Source organism: Chiloscyllium punctatum, chromosome 33, assembly GCF_047496795.1.
Source record: "Chiloscyllium punctatum isolate Juve2018m chromosome 33, sChiPun1.3, whole genome shotgun sequence".
NCBI classification, from domain to species: domain Eukaryota; kingdom Metazoa; phylum Chordata; class Chondrichthyes; order Orectolobiformes; family Hemiscylliidae; genus Chiloscyllium; species Chiloscyllium punctatum.
In genome coordinates, this window is record NC_092771.1 from 11,559,512 (window position 1) to 11,574,470 (window position 14,959).

Genomic DNA, 14,959 nt, shown 5'->3' on the forward strand with positions numbered 1-14,959 from the left:
TTGATGGCATGGTCTCACTCAAAGAGTCAGGCCAGGGCTAGCTAGTTCAGGCCAACAAACATTTTCTTTATCTATGTCTGAACATGGAAAAGTTCTAAACTGTCGACCTAGTGTGTGATGGGTTTTGTTGATGCATGAACATTGGATTGGATAATAGTTGACTGTGGCTACAGAAGAAGAGAGAGCATAGGCAGCTATGATTGTGGCTCCTAATGGCAACATTCCAGGGAAATGTAATTCCCCATTCACACGTCACTCCCAGTTACTGCAAGAGCCAGGAAACAAGACAGGAAAAGCCAAGGGACTCCCGCAACAAATTATTCATTAAAAAGAAACAACACAGCTAAGCCCTTTTGTATTAGAAATGGATCTCATTTTGACTGCCAGGACGAGCCAGTATTTATGCTCTTTTTGAAATACACTCATTGCTTGAGAGGCCAAGAGCCAGCGGTAATTATTATGAGGCTTAGATTGATTTTTTGCCTTGATTCTGCTTTTCAGGATACCGGTCTGTCATTCTCTGAAAGACAGTTGATGCACAATTTATTTTCCACAAAGACTTCATGTATACTCTGCTCATTAATCTCAAGATTGTACACTTCTTACAGGGATTCCATTGTGGGAATCGTGCTGTACAGGAGAGCTGGCGTTGTTCAAAGAATCGATCTTTCTGCACTATCGTTTATCACTCACCTACTCTGTCAGAAATCATTGTTTCGGTTTTGCTTAAAGGGGTTTCTTGGTGGCTGGTGGGCGAGATGTTATAATGGTCCAATGGTGATTAGGAGAGGAACATTCCTGAGATTAGGGCACAGGTAGTCATCAGCCCGATGATGATGCAGAGGGCGTAGAGGAATATGAGAAGGCCATTCAGCCCCTTTACAGGAAGTGGCAGAGGCCATTCAGCCCCAATATCAGAACAAGGAGAGGCCATTTTGTCTCCCAACAGGGACATGTGGCCATTCTGCCCCACCATAGGGCCAGTGAGAGGCCATTCAGCCCTCTGTAGGAACTGGCAGAGGCCATTCAGTCTCTCCACAGGAACATGAGGCCATTCAGCCTCTCTGTAGAAACATGAGGAGGCCATTCAGCCCCCCTGTAGGAACAGGAAGAGGCCTTTCAGCCCCTCTGTTGGAACAAGGTAAGGCCACTCAGTCTCTCCACAGAAACATGAGGCCATTCAGACTCTTCATAGGGTAAGGGGGAAGTCATTCAGCCTTTCTGTCGGGATGGAGGAGGCCATTTCACTCTTCCATCCTCCCCAAACAATGCAATGAGGTTATTGCTTGTCTGTGACTTAATTCTGCCTTTGCCCAATATCCCATCATACCTGTGGTTAATGCATATTTGTCAGCATTACTGTCAAATCGGGACATGCTGTCAGAGCTTTTTTGCCAATCAGGACAGATGCAAGAATGCCAGTTGTCAAAGGGAGCAGTAAGTTATAGTGTGCAAGAAAAGAGTAGCTGATTGGTTGATAAATCAAATCTGATTGGTTAAGGCATTGCCATGGGGAATGTACCAGGGAAATGCTGTTATCCTAAAGTATTTCTTTAATCCGAAAGAGTTGCAAGGCCTGGACATGATCCTTTTTCCTGTAGGGGACAGCTTCCTGCTTCCGTATTTATGTATTTTCTAGCTTCATTGAGATCAGACTAATTATCCTAAATTAATTCTTAATGTAATCCTTATCTCCCGTAATCCATCAGTCTCTGATTTAAGATTAAAATTCTACCTGGTTTACATGGGAAACAGGGGGGTCATTCCTGAGGAAGGGCTTTGGCCCGAAACGTTGATTTTTCTGCTTCTCGGATGTTGCCTGACCTGCTGTGTTTTTCCAGCACCACTCTAATCGAGACAGGAGGAAACAGGGGGATCAACCCCTTGGATCTGTTCCACTAATCAACCAATCAGGGGAGGTGATGGCCTAATGGTTTTATCGCCGGGCTGTTAAAGCAGAGACCCAAACTATGTTCTGGGACCTGGGTTCGAATCCTGCTATGGTGGATGGTGGGAATAGAATTCAATTTAAAAAATTTGGAATTAAGAATCTCGTGATGACCATTGTTGATTGTTGGGAAAAGCCCATCTGGTTCATTAATATCCTTTAGGGAAGGATACTACCATCATTATCTCATCTGCCCTACACGCAAATCATGACTACATGTGGGTAACTTTTCACGGCCCTCTGGGCAACTAGAAATGGGCAATAAATCCTATGTGATGCCCTCTTCCTGTGAACGAATAAAAGAAAAAAAATTAGATCAGAGCTGTTCTCTATTTTGATTCCATCTGCCCAGAATATCTTAGTAGGACAGAATGACTACTTGGTATGAAAGTTGTTCCCTTGTAATCAGAGTCCAGAGGTGGCTGGATTCTGGGTAGGACTGTGGTAGGAAACTGGAGCACCCAGAGGAAACCCCCACAAACATGGGCAGAACTCCACACAAGGGGCGGCACGGTGGCTCAGTGGTTAGCACCGCTGCCTCACAGCACCAGGGACCCGGGTTCAATCCCAGCATCGAGTGCCTGTCTGTGTGGAGTTTGTGTGAGGAAGAGAGAGCCTCACGGGTGCCCTCTGGAATTGATCAGATTTCCTTTACAAGCAATTGATAATCTGCGACTCTTGTACAGGTCTGCAGCTCCCTGGCTGTGGGTGATGGGTGGTACAGTGATGAATGCTGTCAGTGGATAAAGGATTTCCCCACAGAGCCATTCACAGAGACTCTGATAAAGACTCGCACACTAACAAAATGATGTTTATGATACTTTAGAGGGGAGAAGCACAAATCTATCATCATGAATCAGTGCTGTGAGTGAATGAATCCTGCCCTGGGTGCAGTAAAATGAAGACAGACCAAGCCACAGAGAGACATGTTGAACAATTCCATCCTGAGGCCAATGGGAGGGTATTTTCTGCACAGATTGGCAGCTACTTGTACATTTATAGCTCAGGTTCCCATCAGTCCACCTCTGAAAAATAATAGTCAGCAAATGAAGGACTTTCTTCTTTAAAAGGTGGTTCTATCCCACAATGCAACAGGTCATTTTTCAGGTTAATACCTTTTATTTCGTCTTCATCTGATTGTCCTTAATTGTATGTCACACCACATTCAAAAACCTCACCACGGAATACTTTCTATCAATTAATGCCATTAACAAAATCCCCACATTGATATGATGGGCCGAGTGGCAGTGTCATGCATTTGCTATGATTAACAAACTGGATTTCCCAACTCATTGATGTTTGTGAGATCTCTACTGTCCGTAAAGAGATTGATGCTACTGTCAATGTGAACGTAGTGGTTGCATTTCTGCATCACCTTTGGTCCACGGATAGGGGATAGGAACAGGCGGAGGCAAATCAGCCCATCGAGCTTGTCCTGCCCCACCATTCAATACATTGAACACTTCAATACCTTTTACCCACCTGTACCCCTTTGGCAGTCGCAAATTCATCAATCTCTACTCTAAACATACTGAACGACTGAGTTTCCACAGCTCTCTGTGGTCGAGAATTCTGAATTTCACAACCCTCTGACTAAAATAATTTCTCCTCATCTTGGACCTATATGATAGTCTTATTATCAAATGATGCCCCTTGGTTTTAGACTCCCCAACCAAGGGGACGCATCTTACCCTGTCTACGCCACAAATATTTTGTAAGTGAAATGCGATCTGACCTCATTTTTTTGAAACTCGAGAGATTGCAAGCTCAGTTTTAGAGTCATAGAGATGTACAGCATAGAAACAGACCCTTCGGTCTAACTCGTCCATGCCGACCAGATATCGCAACCTAATCTAGTCCCATTTGCCAACACTTGGCCCATATCCCTCCAAACCTTTCCTATTCATAAACCCATCCAGATGCCTTTGGAATGCTGTTATTGTACCAGCCTCCACCACTTCCTCTGGCAGTTCATTCCATACATACACCACACTCTGTATGAAAATGTTGCCCCTTACGTCCCTTTTATATCTTCCCAGTCTGTTTTCCGAGGATATTCCTGTGATCCCAGGGACAAGTCTGGAAGATGGAAAAGCAGTTGGATAGGTAGGCTGACAGTCGGAGAAATAGATAGGCAATTGACTTATTGAAAAGTTATTCTGGTGATAGATGCTGAATTGTGATCATCATACAAATAAAACAAGCAATCATTATTTGTAACAATGTAGATGAAGTGGAATGTAATAAAAGGAATGCATGTTAATGAGCATTTCAATCGGTGGGGTGCTTCCGGAATGTTCTGAGAGGCATGTTGAAATAGTCGCGCCTCCTGTTTTCTTGAGTTCTGAGGTTTCTCATGCACTGAGAGTTGAGCTTGTGACTTTAATGCCTCTAGTAGGACAAGGGCAACAGATAGACCAGCCCGTCCGAGCCACACACCTTCCTGACTCAAAGGTATCTGGCTGTTCCTTCAGTGACTTAGGGTCCAAATCCTTGGACTCCCTCTCCAACAGTATTATGGGCGTTTCAAGGCAGGAGCTCATTTCATCTTCTGGAGGTGAAATTAGGGATGTGCAATAAATGCTGGTCTAGCCAGCGATAGTTTCATCCCATGAAGGAGTAAATTAAGAAAAAACATAGAGGATAAATCTTTCCTTCTCTGATTACATCAGAGCTGTAATATTTTGTGCAAAGCTTCCACTAAAGGAATGTAGAGAAGCTCCACCCACTTGATGAGAGAATTAGAATAATAGAATCCCTACTGGGTGGAGGCAGGCCATTCAGCCCAGCGAGTCCATGCTGACCCTCTGCAGAGCATCCCATCCAAACTCACACCCCTACCCCATCCCGGTAACCCTGCATTTCCCCTGGCCAATCCGTCCAACCTGCACGTCTTTGGACTGTGGTAGGAAACTGGAGCACCCAGAGGAAACCCACGCAAACACAGAACTCCATGCAAACACAGAACTCCACACAAGGGGCAGCACGGTGGCTCAGTGGTTAGCACCGCTGCCTCACAGCACCAGGGACTGGGGTTCAATCCCAGCATCGGGTGACTGTCTGTGTGGAGTTTGCACATTCTCCCCGTGTCTGTGTGGGTTTCCTCCGGGTGCTCCGGTTGCCTCCCACAATCCAAAGATGTGCAGGTCAGGTGAATTGGCCATGCTAAATTGTCCATAGTGTTAGGTGCATTAGTCAGAAGGAAACGGGACTGGGTGGGTTACTCTCCCGAGGGTCGGTGTGGACTTGTTGGACCGAAGGGCCTGTTTCCACACTGTAGGGAATCTAATGGAAGATGGAATCGAACCCGGGTCCTCGTGCTGTGAGGCAGAAGGATGTTACCTGCACTTTGTCTGATCTCTGGCATGTGGCAATTTGTTGTTGGCTGCAGAGATGTTCTTTTTTTCCTCATTTTGCAAGCTACTATTGCCAAGTTTTGCCCCAGTAGATATCAGGACCGGGGTGGGGTCAGGTTGGGGTGGTGTTGGTGGTGGTTGGGGGGGGGAGGGGTGTACTCTGGAGCTGTCTGCAGTAGTAGTGGCACCATCTCGGAGTTGAGGAGGGGCTCCCAGTTTGATTAGGGAAGGTTAGCAGTGACAACCCTGAACAGTTAATCAATGAATGCATTGATTTGCCATTTTATTCCCCTGTTGTTAGTTTTCCTGTATTATTGTTTTGGAGTTGTACTTAAAAATGGGAAGAGAAAAGCTTTTAAAGGGGCAATGTCATCATTCAGAACAAAAAGAATGGGGAAATCCTTTTATTCAGTTTAGTTACACCACAATCTCAATGACGTTATAGTGGTCTTTGCGCTAAAGCTGGAATGTGAGGTTCGTCACTCTACAGTGCCCCTGAGGTTATGATCTGACAGAGGTGTATGCCATTGTCAGTGGAAAGATAAATGAAAAAAGACACTTTAAGCTATTGGGGAATCACACAGTAGTACTGCAGGGAGACGACACCAGTTTGTGTGTCTGAATAGGAGGCTTGTTCACTGCTTTCCAATATCTATAGCTCCTCTCAGGGACTACACTCAGTCTTGACTAACAGCACAGAGAACCTCGAACAGTCACTAATCAAACATCGAACAAGCACTTCAACTTGACGTAAAGGGATGGACAGGGATTCAAAACTGTTAACGGCAGCTTCTGGAGCAGTGTTAGGAAGAGTGATCAACAATTAAACAAAAAAATCACCAATCTACACTGGTCCCACTTCCTTGAGTTTGGCCCATCGCCTTCATGACACTTCAACATCATTTTGAAAGTTTGTGAGGTATCCCACCCTAACTATCCCCCATGCCAGTACATTCCGGATTCCCACCAACCTCTGCATGGAAACCATTTTTCTCAAAGCCTCTTGAAACCTTCTGCCCATCACGTTAACATTTTGCCTTTGTTATTAACCCTTCGACTAAGGGGAAACCCTCATAATCTTATACACCTCTATCAGGCTCCGCCTCTCAGCCTGCTCCAAAGAAAACAACTCACCTCATAGTTAAAGTGCTTCATTCTGGCAGCATCCTGGTGAGTCTCCTCTACCCCCATTGCCAGTGCAATCACAAACTTTCTGTAGTGTGGTGGCCAGAAAAGCACACAGTACTGCAGCTTTGTGGATGTTTTGTACAACAGCAGCATAACCTCCCTGCTCTTATAATCTATGTCACAACCGATAAAGGCAAGTGTCCCATTTGCCTTCTTAACCATCCTGTTAACCTGCCCTGCCTCCTTCGGAGTCTGTGGACAAGTTACCCAAGATTCCTCTGTTCCTCTGAACACCTTCCTAACTTCCTGCTGTTTATTGAGTGCTCCCTTGTCTTGTTCTTCCTATTTACTCTTACTACGCTGATTGTGATGAATAATCATCACCAAGTCACTCCATCTGGTTATTTTCTTGCTGCCTGTGAGTGCTCAATGTGGTTGCTTTAATCCTGCAAGTGACTACATTTGGAAAACATTATTAAAATGCTTGTGAAATGCTTCAGGGCATCTTAAGGCTGTGAAAACTGCTACGTAAATCAAAGTCGTTTAGTTTCTTGTTATGATGATCAGTATGTCTTATTCTTTTGTGTTTTAAACAGGTATCTCCTGTGGGTATTCCTCAGGAGCAGCCAGTCTGGGATTTTTCCTTCCTGTTCCAGGGCCGGGAATGTGCCACCATCTTCACCGCGGGATCTGCTCTCGTGCTGGAGTACTACTCCATCACCACTGGTACGTTTGATAGGATTTTCCAGCATGATATGTGAGCTGTACAGCTGTGTTTGTCCTGAGGTGGATTGGAACCTCAATGATTCACATAGCATTCAGTGAACTTTGAACTTTGGCTTAGGTCCCTGGGGAAGTGCTGCTTCTGTTGTCTCATCTCTTTAGCATTTTGTTTTGTCATTGTAACAACTGGACCAGTAGAAAAGTCATGGTCCCAGTCCTTCACCAGCATTTATGTCTGCCTTGGCAATAATGGGTCCCATTGACCACCTAGTTAGAGACATTGTTGAGATATTGCGATCGATAACAGCACTGTGATGTCATGATCTGATGGCATGGTGATGTCACTGATCCAGTGATTCACATCAGTGTGCTGCTGTGATGTCATCACTGGGACAGAGTGGATTATCGTTTCGTGATGTCACAGGAACTGAGTAGAACTGTGAAGTTATCTGTTGCTGTGTAGATTGGTCTGTGGAAGTGGAGCATGGTAAAGGTAACAGAGGTGTCACGAATACCCACAATTCACTCTGCCCCATGTGACATCACTGATGAGTTACATCACTGAGGCATAAATGAATCATGATGTAGTAGTGACATCACCAGAACATGATGTCACTAGGGTGTTGTGTCACTATTATGTCACTAGACAATTACATCACAATTGAACTGGTGTCACAATGACATTGCCATGATATCGTTGGGGTGTGTAATTGTGATGACATTATCAGAGCCTTGCATCATAGTGAAAGAATGGAGTATGGGGGTGGGGATGATGTAATCAGAACATGATGTAACTGAACTTTGCTGTGGTGATGACATCATTGGAATGCGACAGCACAATGACACAATCCCAAAGCACAATGTTGTGGTGGTGTCACTAGCATGAGCTTAACATGTGTCAGACAGGAAGACGATTTTAAAAGTGTAGTCCATACTGCTTTCACATACCAGATGTGTGATTTTACCTAACCTGTTTATTTGAAAGAAAAAAATGTTTGTATTAAAATTGAACAAATCTGTGCCTCTTGTCCCAAGGGCAGATCCTTGGGGCTAAGGATGTTGGGGAGACATATTTGGGAAGGCAACCGTCCAGAACTGTATTTCCAATTCCTCAGAAATTAAACTTGCAGCAGATTAACGCAGTTTTCTCAGGTCACCACTTCCCTGGTTAAGGGAAGGTTAGGGAGAATCTGACTGGTCCTTGTGAGTCAGTCAGTTCCTAGAAGCTTTTAGACAGAAGCCATTAACCCAGAGACAGAACCATTTCTGTTCCCATAGGTAATGAATTTAAAATCACAGAGAGAGTGATCTTGTCTGTGTGTGTGTGTGACAGAGAGAAAGAGAGACAGGAATTGTGGAGTGGGGGAGGGAGCCACTAGCAAATGACAGCTTGTTCACTTCATGAATGTACATGTGGAATTCAGCAGTTGGTTGGTTTAATATAGAAGTGCATTTCCTGTTTACTGATGGTCTCACAGTAAGGCTGGACATGCTGGTTTCTACATTGAGTACTATTTTAAAGATAATGGGGTACAGTCAGTAGATTTGAGGCTGTTAGCTGTACAGTAGGTTCCTCGACTGAGTGTCTTGTTCTGCAGCAGGTTGCAAAACTCAGTCTCTCCCTTAACAGAGCCCTGCGTGTGCGCGCATGTGTGTCTGTATGTGTGTGTGTGCGCGCGTGCAGATTTGTTCTCAACACTGAGCTCCAAATGAGTGTGTAACTAGGGGTTTATTTGTGAAAGATACTTTCCTTAATGCTTTATAAACGCCTCAATGTCCAGCCCCCTTAATTGGATGCTACATTGGGATTTGACAGTTAGGCTGTTCAAAGGTGTTTGTGAAGTACTTTTTTGGAAAGGGTCACGGAAATTTGGGACATTTTTCGCTGAAAGGGTGCCATGAACACGGAGGCGTAAAGAGTGTGGTAGATCACACAGATCCTCAAGCTTGTTTCATCATTCAGTAAGATCATGGCTGATCTAATTGTGTAAATTCATCCACCCTCTTCTATCAAGCAGAAAATACAAAAGCTTAAAGACACGAAACAGCAGGTTCAAGATCAGCTTCTTCCCTGCTGTTATTAGACTTCTGAATGGACCTCTCAAATTTTAAATTTAATGTTGATCTCACTCTTTGTGCACCTTCTCTGCAGCTGTAACATTGTATTCCTCACTCTGTTCTAATACCCTAATGCACTTTATATGGCATGGTCTGCCTGTATTGTACGCGAAACAAAACCTTTCACTGTATCTAGGTACATGTGATAATAACTCAAATCAAATCAAAATTAAATTACCAATTCACCTTGTTTATCAAGAATTAATTCACCCTCCAGCTCTGCCTTATGTACATTCAAAGACTCTGCTTCCACTATGTTTTGAGAACAACCAGTCATATTGAACTGTGTCCAGTTCTGGTCACCTTGTTATAGGAAGGATATTATTAAGCTGGAGAGGGGTTCAGAAGAGACTTACCAAGATATTGCTGGGTTTGGAAGGTTTGAACTACAAAGAAAAGCTGGATAGGCTGGGAGATTTTACATTGGAGGGTAGGAGGTTGAGAGGTGACCTTATAGAAACTTATAAAATCGTGAGGGGTATAGATAGGGTTAATGGCAGGTGCCTTTTTCCAAGATGGGGGATTTCAAGACTAGAGGGCCCATTTTTAAGGTGAGAGCAGAGAGATTAAAAAAAAACATGAGAGGGAAATTTTTTACATAGACTGATTCATGTGTGGAATGTTTTGAAGAATTGGTGGATGCTGTCACGATGACACCACTTAAAAACATTTGGATAAGTCCATCAAGAGAAAGGTTTGGAGAGATATGAACCAGGAGAGGGCAGGTGGGGGTAGTTTAGTTTGGGACTATGTTCAGCTTGGACTGGTTGGACCAAAGGGTCTGTTTCTGTGCTGTATGACCCTATGACTGTGATTCTATGTTTCACTTCATTGAATGATTTAACTTCCCAAGTTGGACAGCTATTGCAGATTTCAGTTTCAAGCAGTGATTTAATTTGTGTTAGACTGAATTCTAAGATTTTCGTCCTGCAGCTTGACATTGATAGAAACCTTTTTTTCCACCTTTTGAGAAAGAGAGTTCCAAAGAATCATGACCCTCTAAGAGAAAAATACTACCTAATTATTGTCTGAAATGGGCGTCCCCTTATAAACAGTAGCCTCTAGTTCTACATTTTCCCATCATCCACCAAAGAATTGCAGTCTATCGGTGGTGGAGATGGAATTGTCAATTGAAAATGTTAGCACGAATTTCAATCAACAAATGGTAAAGTATTTTCTTTTACACTGTTTTGGAATGAGAGCATTGCTGAGAGGGCAGCTTTTGTTCAAAGTTCCCTTGAGAGCAGTTATTGGTCAATCTGTGTCAAGAATATGGGGCTAGTAAAGCACAGTAGGTCAGGCAGCAATCCGAGGAGCAGGAGAATTAACTTTCTGGGCATAAGCCCTTCTCCTGCTCCGCGGATGCTGCCTGACCTGCTGTGCTTTTCCAGCACCACACTCTCAACTCTGATCTCCAGCATCTGCAGGCCTCATTTTTTCTAACTGGTCAATCTGTGCCTGGATTCATATATAGGCCACATGAGATAAAGACAGCAGATTTCCTTCTCCAAAGGGCATGCGTGAACCAGATGTATTTTTAACAACCGTCAACAATAGTTTCAGGTCACTATTACTCATGCTAGCTTTCAATTTCACATCTTAACTGAGTTTAAAATTAAACTAGGAGAAAGGGGAGGACCCACAGATGCTGGAAATCAGAGTCAAAAAGTGCAGTGCTGGAAAAGCACAGCCAGTCAGGCAGCATCCAAGGAGCAGGAGAGTTGACATTTTGTGCATAAGCTCTTCATCAGGAACATTCCTGATGAAGAGCTTATGCTCAAAACATTGACTCTCCTGCTCCCCGCATGCTGCCTGACTGGCTGTGCTTTTCCAGCACCGCACTTTTTGACTTTAAAATTAAACCAGTTGATGTGGTGGGATTTGAACCCAGAGCTGGGTTTCTGGATTGCTAGTCCAGTGACTTTACTGCTCTGTCACCTTCTCCCTATATCAGATGGCTCAGGGTCAGAGATTACCTGATGATGCTCCTATGGAGGGCGTTAAAGTTGCTCTAGTAATGTGAGTTGTTGAAAGGCCTGCCCTTGTTGCTATGATGATGATCTTCATGCTGTGACCCACTAGAGTGTGACTAACAGGTTTCGTTGCATGCTCTCTCTGGCAGTGATGAACACCGTCAGCTGGTATATCCGCAGCCCACTCGGCTTCTCGGTGGTGCCCCTGGACCAGGGTGCCTACCGCACACTGATGTCGGAAAATGGAGGCCGTGGATTGCGGGTAGATGGCTTACCTGTGCAGGTGAGTATTATACTGCTTGGGATTGTAATCAGAAATAAGCCCCAAATCACACTGGTATGATAAAGGAAGACAAGAAGAGTATCTATTGACCCTGTCTCATCCAGGGGGGCCCCTACCCAGAAGGAGCTGAGTGAGGGAAGGAGATGTGTTGACTTCCATGGACAAATAGTTCAGCTCCACAATTACTGTGGAATAATCACCACATTTAACAGAAATTCCTTCATCAGCTTGATTATAATATTCAAAAGAACTAGAAGCAGGAGTAGGCAACTTGGCCCCTTGAGCTTACTCTCCCATTTAGTATGATCATGGCTGATCTCATCTTAGCCTCAATTCTGCATTGCTGCTTGTTCTCCATTACTACTTAACCCATTACTACTTAAAAGTCTGACTATCTCCTCCTTAAATTTAATTCATGTTCCAATACTCACTGCACTCTGGGGTAAGGCATATCACCCTTTGAAAGATTTAATTTCCCCATATTTCTGTTTAAAATCTGCTACCCCTTATCCTAAAATTTTGTCTTCTCATTCTAGATTGGCCCACAGCAGAAAACATCCGTTCAATGTCTACTTTGTATGTATATGTCTGTTGCATTTAGGAATGGAAATGTTCTTACTGTCCCTATCGGGAGTCTTCTGCAATCAGAATAGGGGGCTTAGTTATGGAGAATGTAAATTAAACCTCGGGATAATGATAAAGTAGGGTGTATATTGACCCTGTCTCATCCTAGGGGCCCCTACCCAGAAGGAGCCAAGTGAGGGAAGGAACTGTGTTGGCTTCCATGGTCGAATAGGTGACCTATTCTGAGCTCCACAGTTACTACACAATAGACACATTTAAAAGAAAAGAAAGAAAATAAAGACATTGGGGAAAATTAAATAAAAACAATTAACCCTAGACGAAAATATTGTGATCCCTGTAAACCCCATTCCTATGAGCAGGGCTATCTATTAAATCTCTGGCTTATGGATTTGCCTTCTAATCATCAATGCTGCTTTTTTCTTTAAGCCTTCCTGGGATGTAGGTATCACAGGCAAGGGTAGTATTTGCTATCCATTCTAATATCCCTGAACTGATTGGCTGGTAATAGAGGGCAGTTAATTATCAGTCACATTGCTGTGGGTCTGGAGTCACATGTAGGCCAGACCAGGTAAGGATGGCAGATTTCCTTCCCTAAGGAACACTAGTGAACCAGAGGGAGTTTTACGACAGTTAATGGTAGTTTCATGATCACCATCACTGAGACTAACGTTCAGTTCCAGAGTTATTGTCTGACCCAGTATTAAACAGTTCTTTTATAAGAGAATTATTCAAACAACATACCTGTTCCTTTTACTGAGACTTATTCATTTCTTAACAGTAGCAAGTAATAAAAAGTCTCATTGTTTATTTTATGTCTCTGCAGGGCAACAACTTGAGAACAATAACCAACACCACTCCCACTGTTGGTCTCATTCTCCGTCTGATTGCCTCTGAGGTAATATTGATTGAAAACAGTTTTGTCTGTGTTAATGTACTGTTACATTTGGTTGCACCCAGATATTAATTACTCCACTATTTGTGGCTGTGCCTTCAGCTTCTTGGTCCTAACTTTAGAAACTCCTTCCCCAAACTTCTCCAGTTCTCCTTCCTCATTTGAATGTGGTCCTCCAAACCTGTGCCTTTTATGATGCATTTGTCTCATAATGGTTTTCAAGGTCAAAATGCAAGTTGTTGTTGAAAGCTTATCCAAATGTCTATTAATTTCTTGTTCCTTCTTTCCCATAGTTGAATTCTTCATCTCGTTTTGGCTTTCCTTCCTTCTAAAGATTTCAGGCATTAACTTCCTGACTTCAGCTCACTGATGTCTGTTTGGATGTCTTGAACCTTGGTTCTATGACGGCCATTAAGCCATCATCAATTCCAATAATTAATCATTGTAAAGCAGACTGTTCAGGTGTATGACATTCCCTGTGTGAAGTAAAACAAAAACAATGCCTTCGATTAGAACATAATTCCTAATTAGTTTTTGCTGAAAAGAGAGACGTAGAGTCACAAAGACCTACAGCATGGAAGCAGACCCTTTGGTCCAGCTCATCCATGCTGACCAGATATCCTAAATTAATCCAGTCCCATTTGCCAGCATTTGGCCCATATCCCTCTAAACCCGTCCTATTCATATACCTATCCAGATGCCTTTTAAATGCTGCAATTGTACCAGCCTCCACTTCTTCTGGCAGCTTGTTTCATATATGCACCACCTCCTGCATGAACAAGTCTCTTAGGTTCCTTTTAAATCTTTCCCCTCTCACCTTAAACCAATGACCTCTAATTTTGGATTCCCCTACCCTTGACTATTTACCCTGTCTATGCCCCTTATAGAGTCATAGAGTCATAGAGATATACAGCATGGAACAGACCCTTCAGTCCAACCCGTCCATGCCACCCAGACATCCCAACCCAATCTAGTCCCACCTGCCAGCACCCAGCCCATATCCCTCCAAACCCTTCCTATTCATAAACCCATCCAAATGCCCCTTAAATGTTGAAATTGTACCAGCCTCCACCACTTCCTCTGGTAGCTCATTCCATACACGTACCACCCTCTGCATGAAAAAGTTGCCCCTTAGGTCTCTTTAATATCTTTCCCCTCTCACCCTAAACCTATGCCCTCTAGTTCTGGACTCCCCGATCTCAGGGAAAAGACTTTGTCTATTTATCCTATCTATGCCCCTAGAACATAGAACATAGAACAGTACAGCACAGAACAGGCCCTTCGGCCCACGATGTTGTGCCGAACTGCTAACCTAGATTAAGCACCCATCCATGTACCTATCCTAATGCCGCTTAAAGGTCGCCAATGATTCTGACTCTACCACTCCCACGGGCAGCGCATTCCATGCCCCCACCACTCTCTGGGTAAAGAACCCACCCCTGACATCTCCCCTATACCTTCCACCCTTCATCTTAAATTTATGTCCCCTTGTAACACTCTGTTGTACCCGGGGGAAAAGTTTCTGACTGTCTACTCTATCTATTCCTCTGATCATCTTATAAACCTCTATCAAGTCACCCCTCATCCTTCGCCGTTCCAACGAGAAAAGGCCGAGAACTCTCAACCTATCCTCGTACGACCTACTCTCCATTCCAGGCAACATCCTGGTAAATCTTCTCTGCACCCTCTCCAAAGCCTCCACATCCTTCCTAAAGTGAGGCGACCAGAACTGCACACAGTACTCCAACTGTAGCCTAACCAAAGTCCTGTACAGCTGCAACATCACTTCACGACTCTTGAATTCAATCCCTCTGCTAATGAACGATAATACTCCATAGGCCTTCTTACAAACTCTATCCACCTGAGTGGCAACCTTCAAAGATCTATGTACATAGACCCCAAGATCCCTCTGTTCCTCCACCTGACCAAGAACCCTACCATTAACCCTGTATT

The 14,959-nt window shown here is 43.9% G+C and overlaps 1 protein-coding gene across 7 annotated transcripts in view; it reads left to right on the top strand.

The window, feature by feature from the left end:
- Nucleotides 1-14,959, top strand: part of ccdc33 (coiled-coil domain containing 33) — a 272,241-nt gene that overhangs the window by 130,267 nt on the left and 127,015 nt on the right. For all 7 annotated transcript variants that reach the window (XM_072552976.1, XM_072552975.1, XM_072552972.1 and 4 more), the window contains 3 exons: nt 7,029-7,158; nt 11,396-11,529; nt 12,938-13,009. In XM_072552976.1, coding sequence (XP_072409077.1) covers nt 7,029-7,158; nt 11,396-11,529; nt 12,938-13,009 — 336 coding nt within the window. The remainder of the gene's footprint in view (nt 1-7,028; nt 7,159-11,395; nt 11,530-12,937; nt 13,010-14,959) is intronic.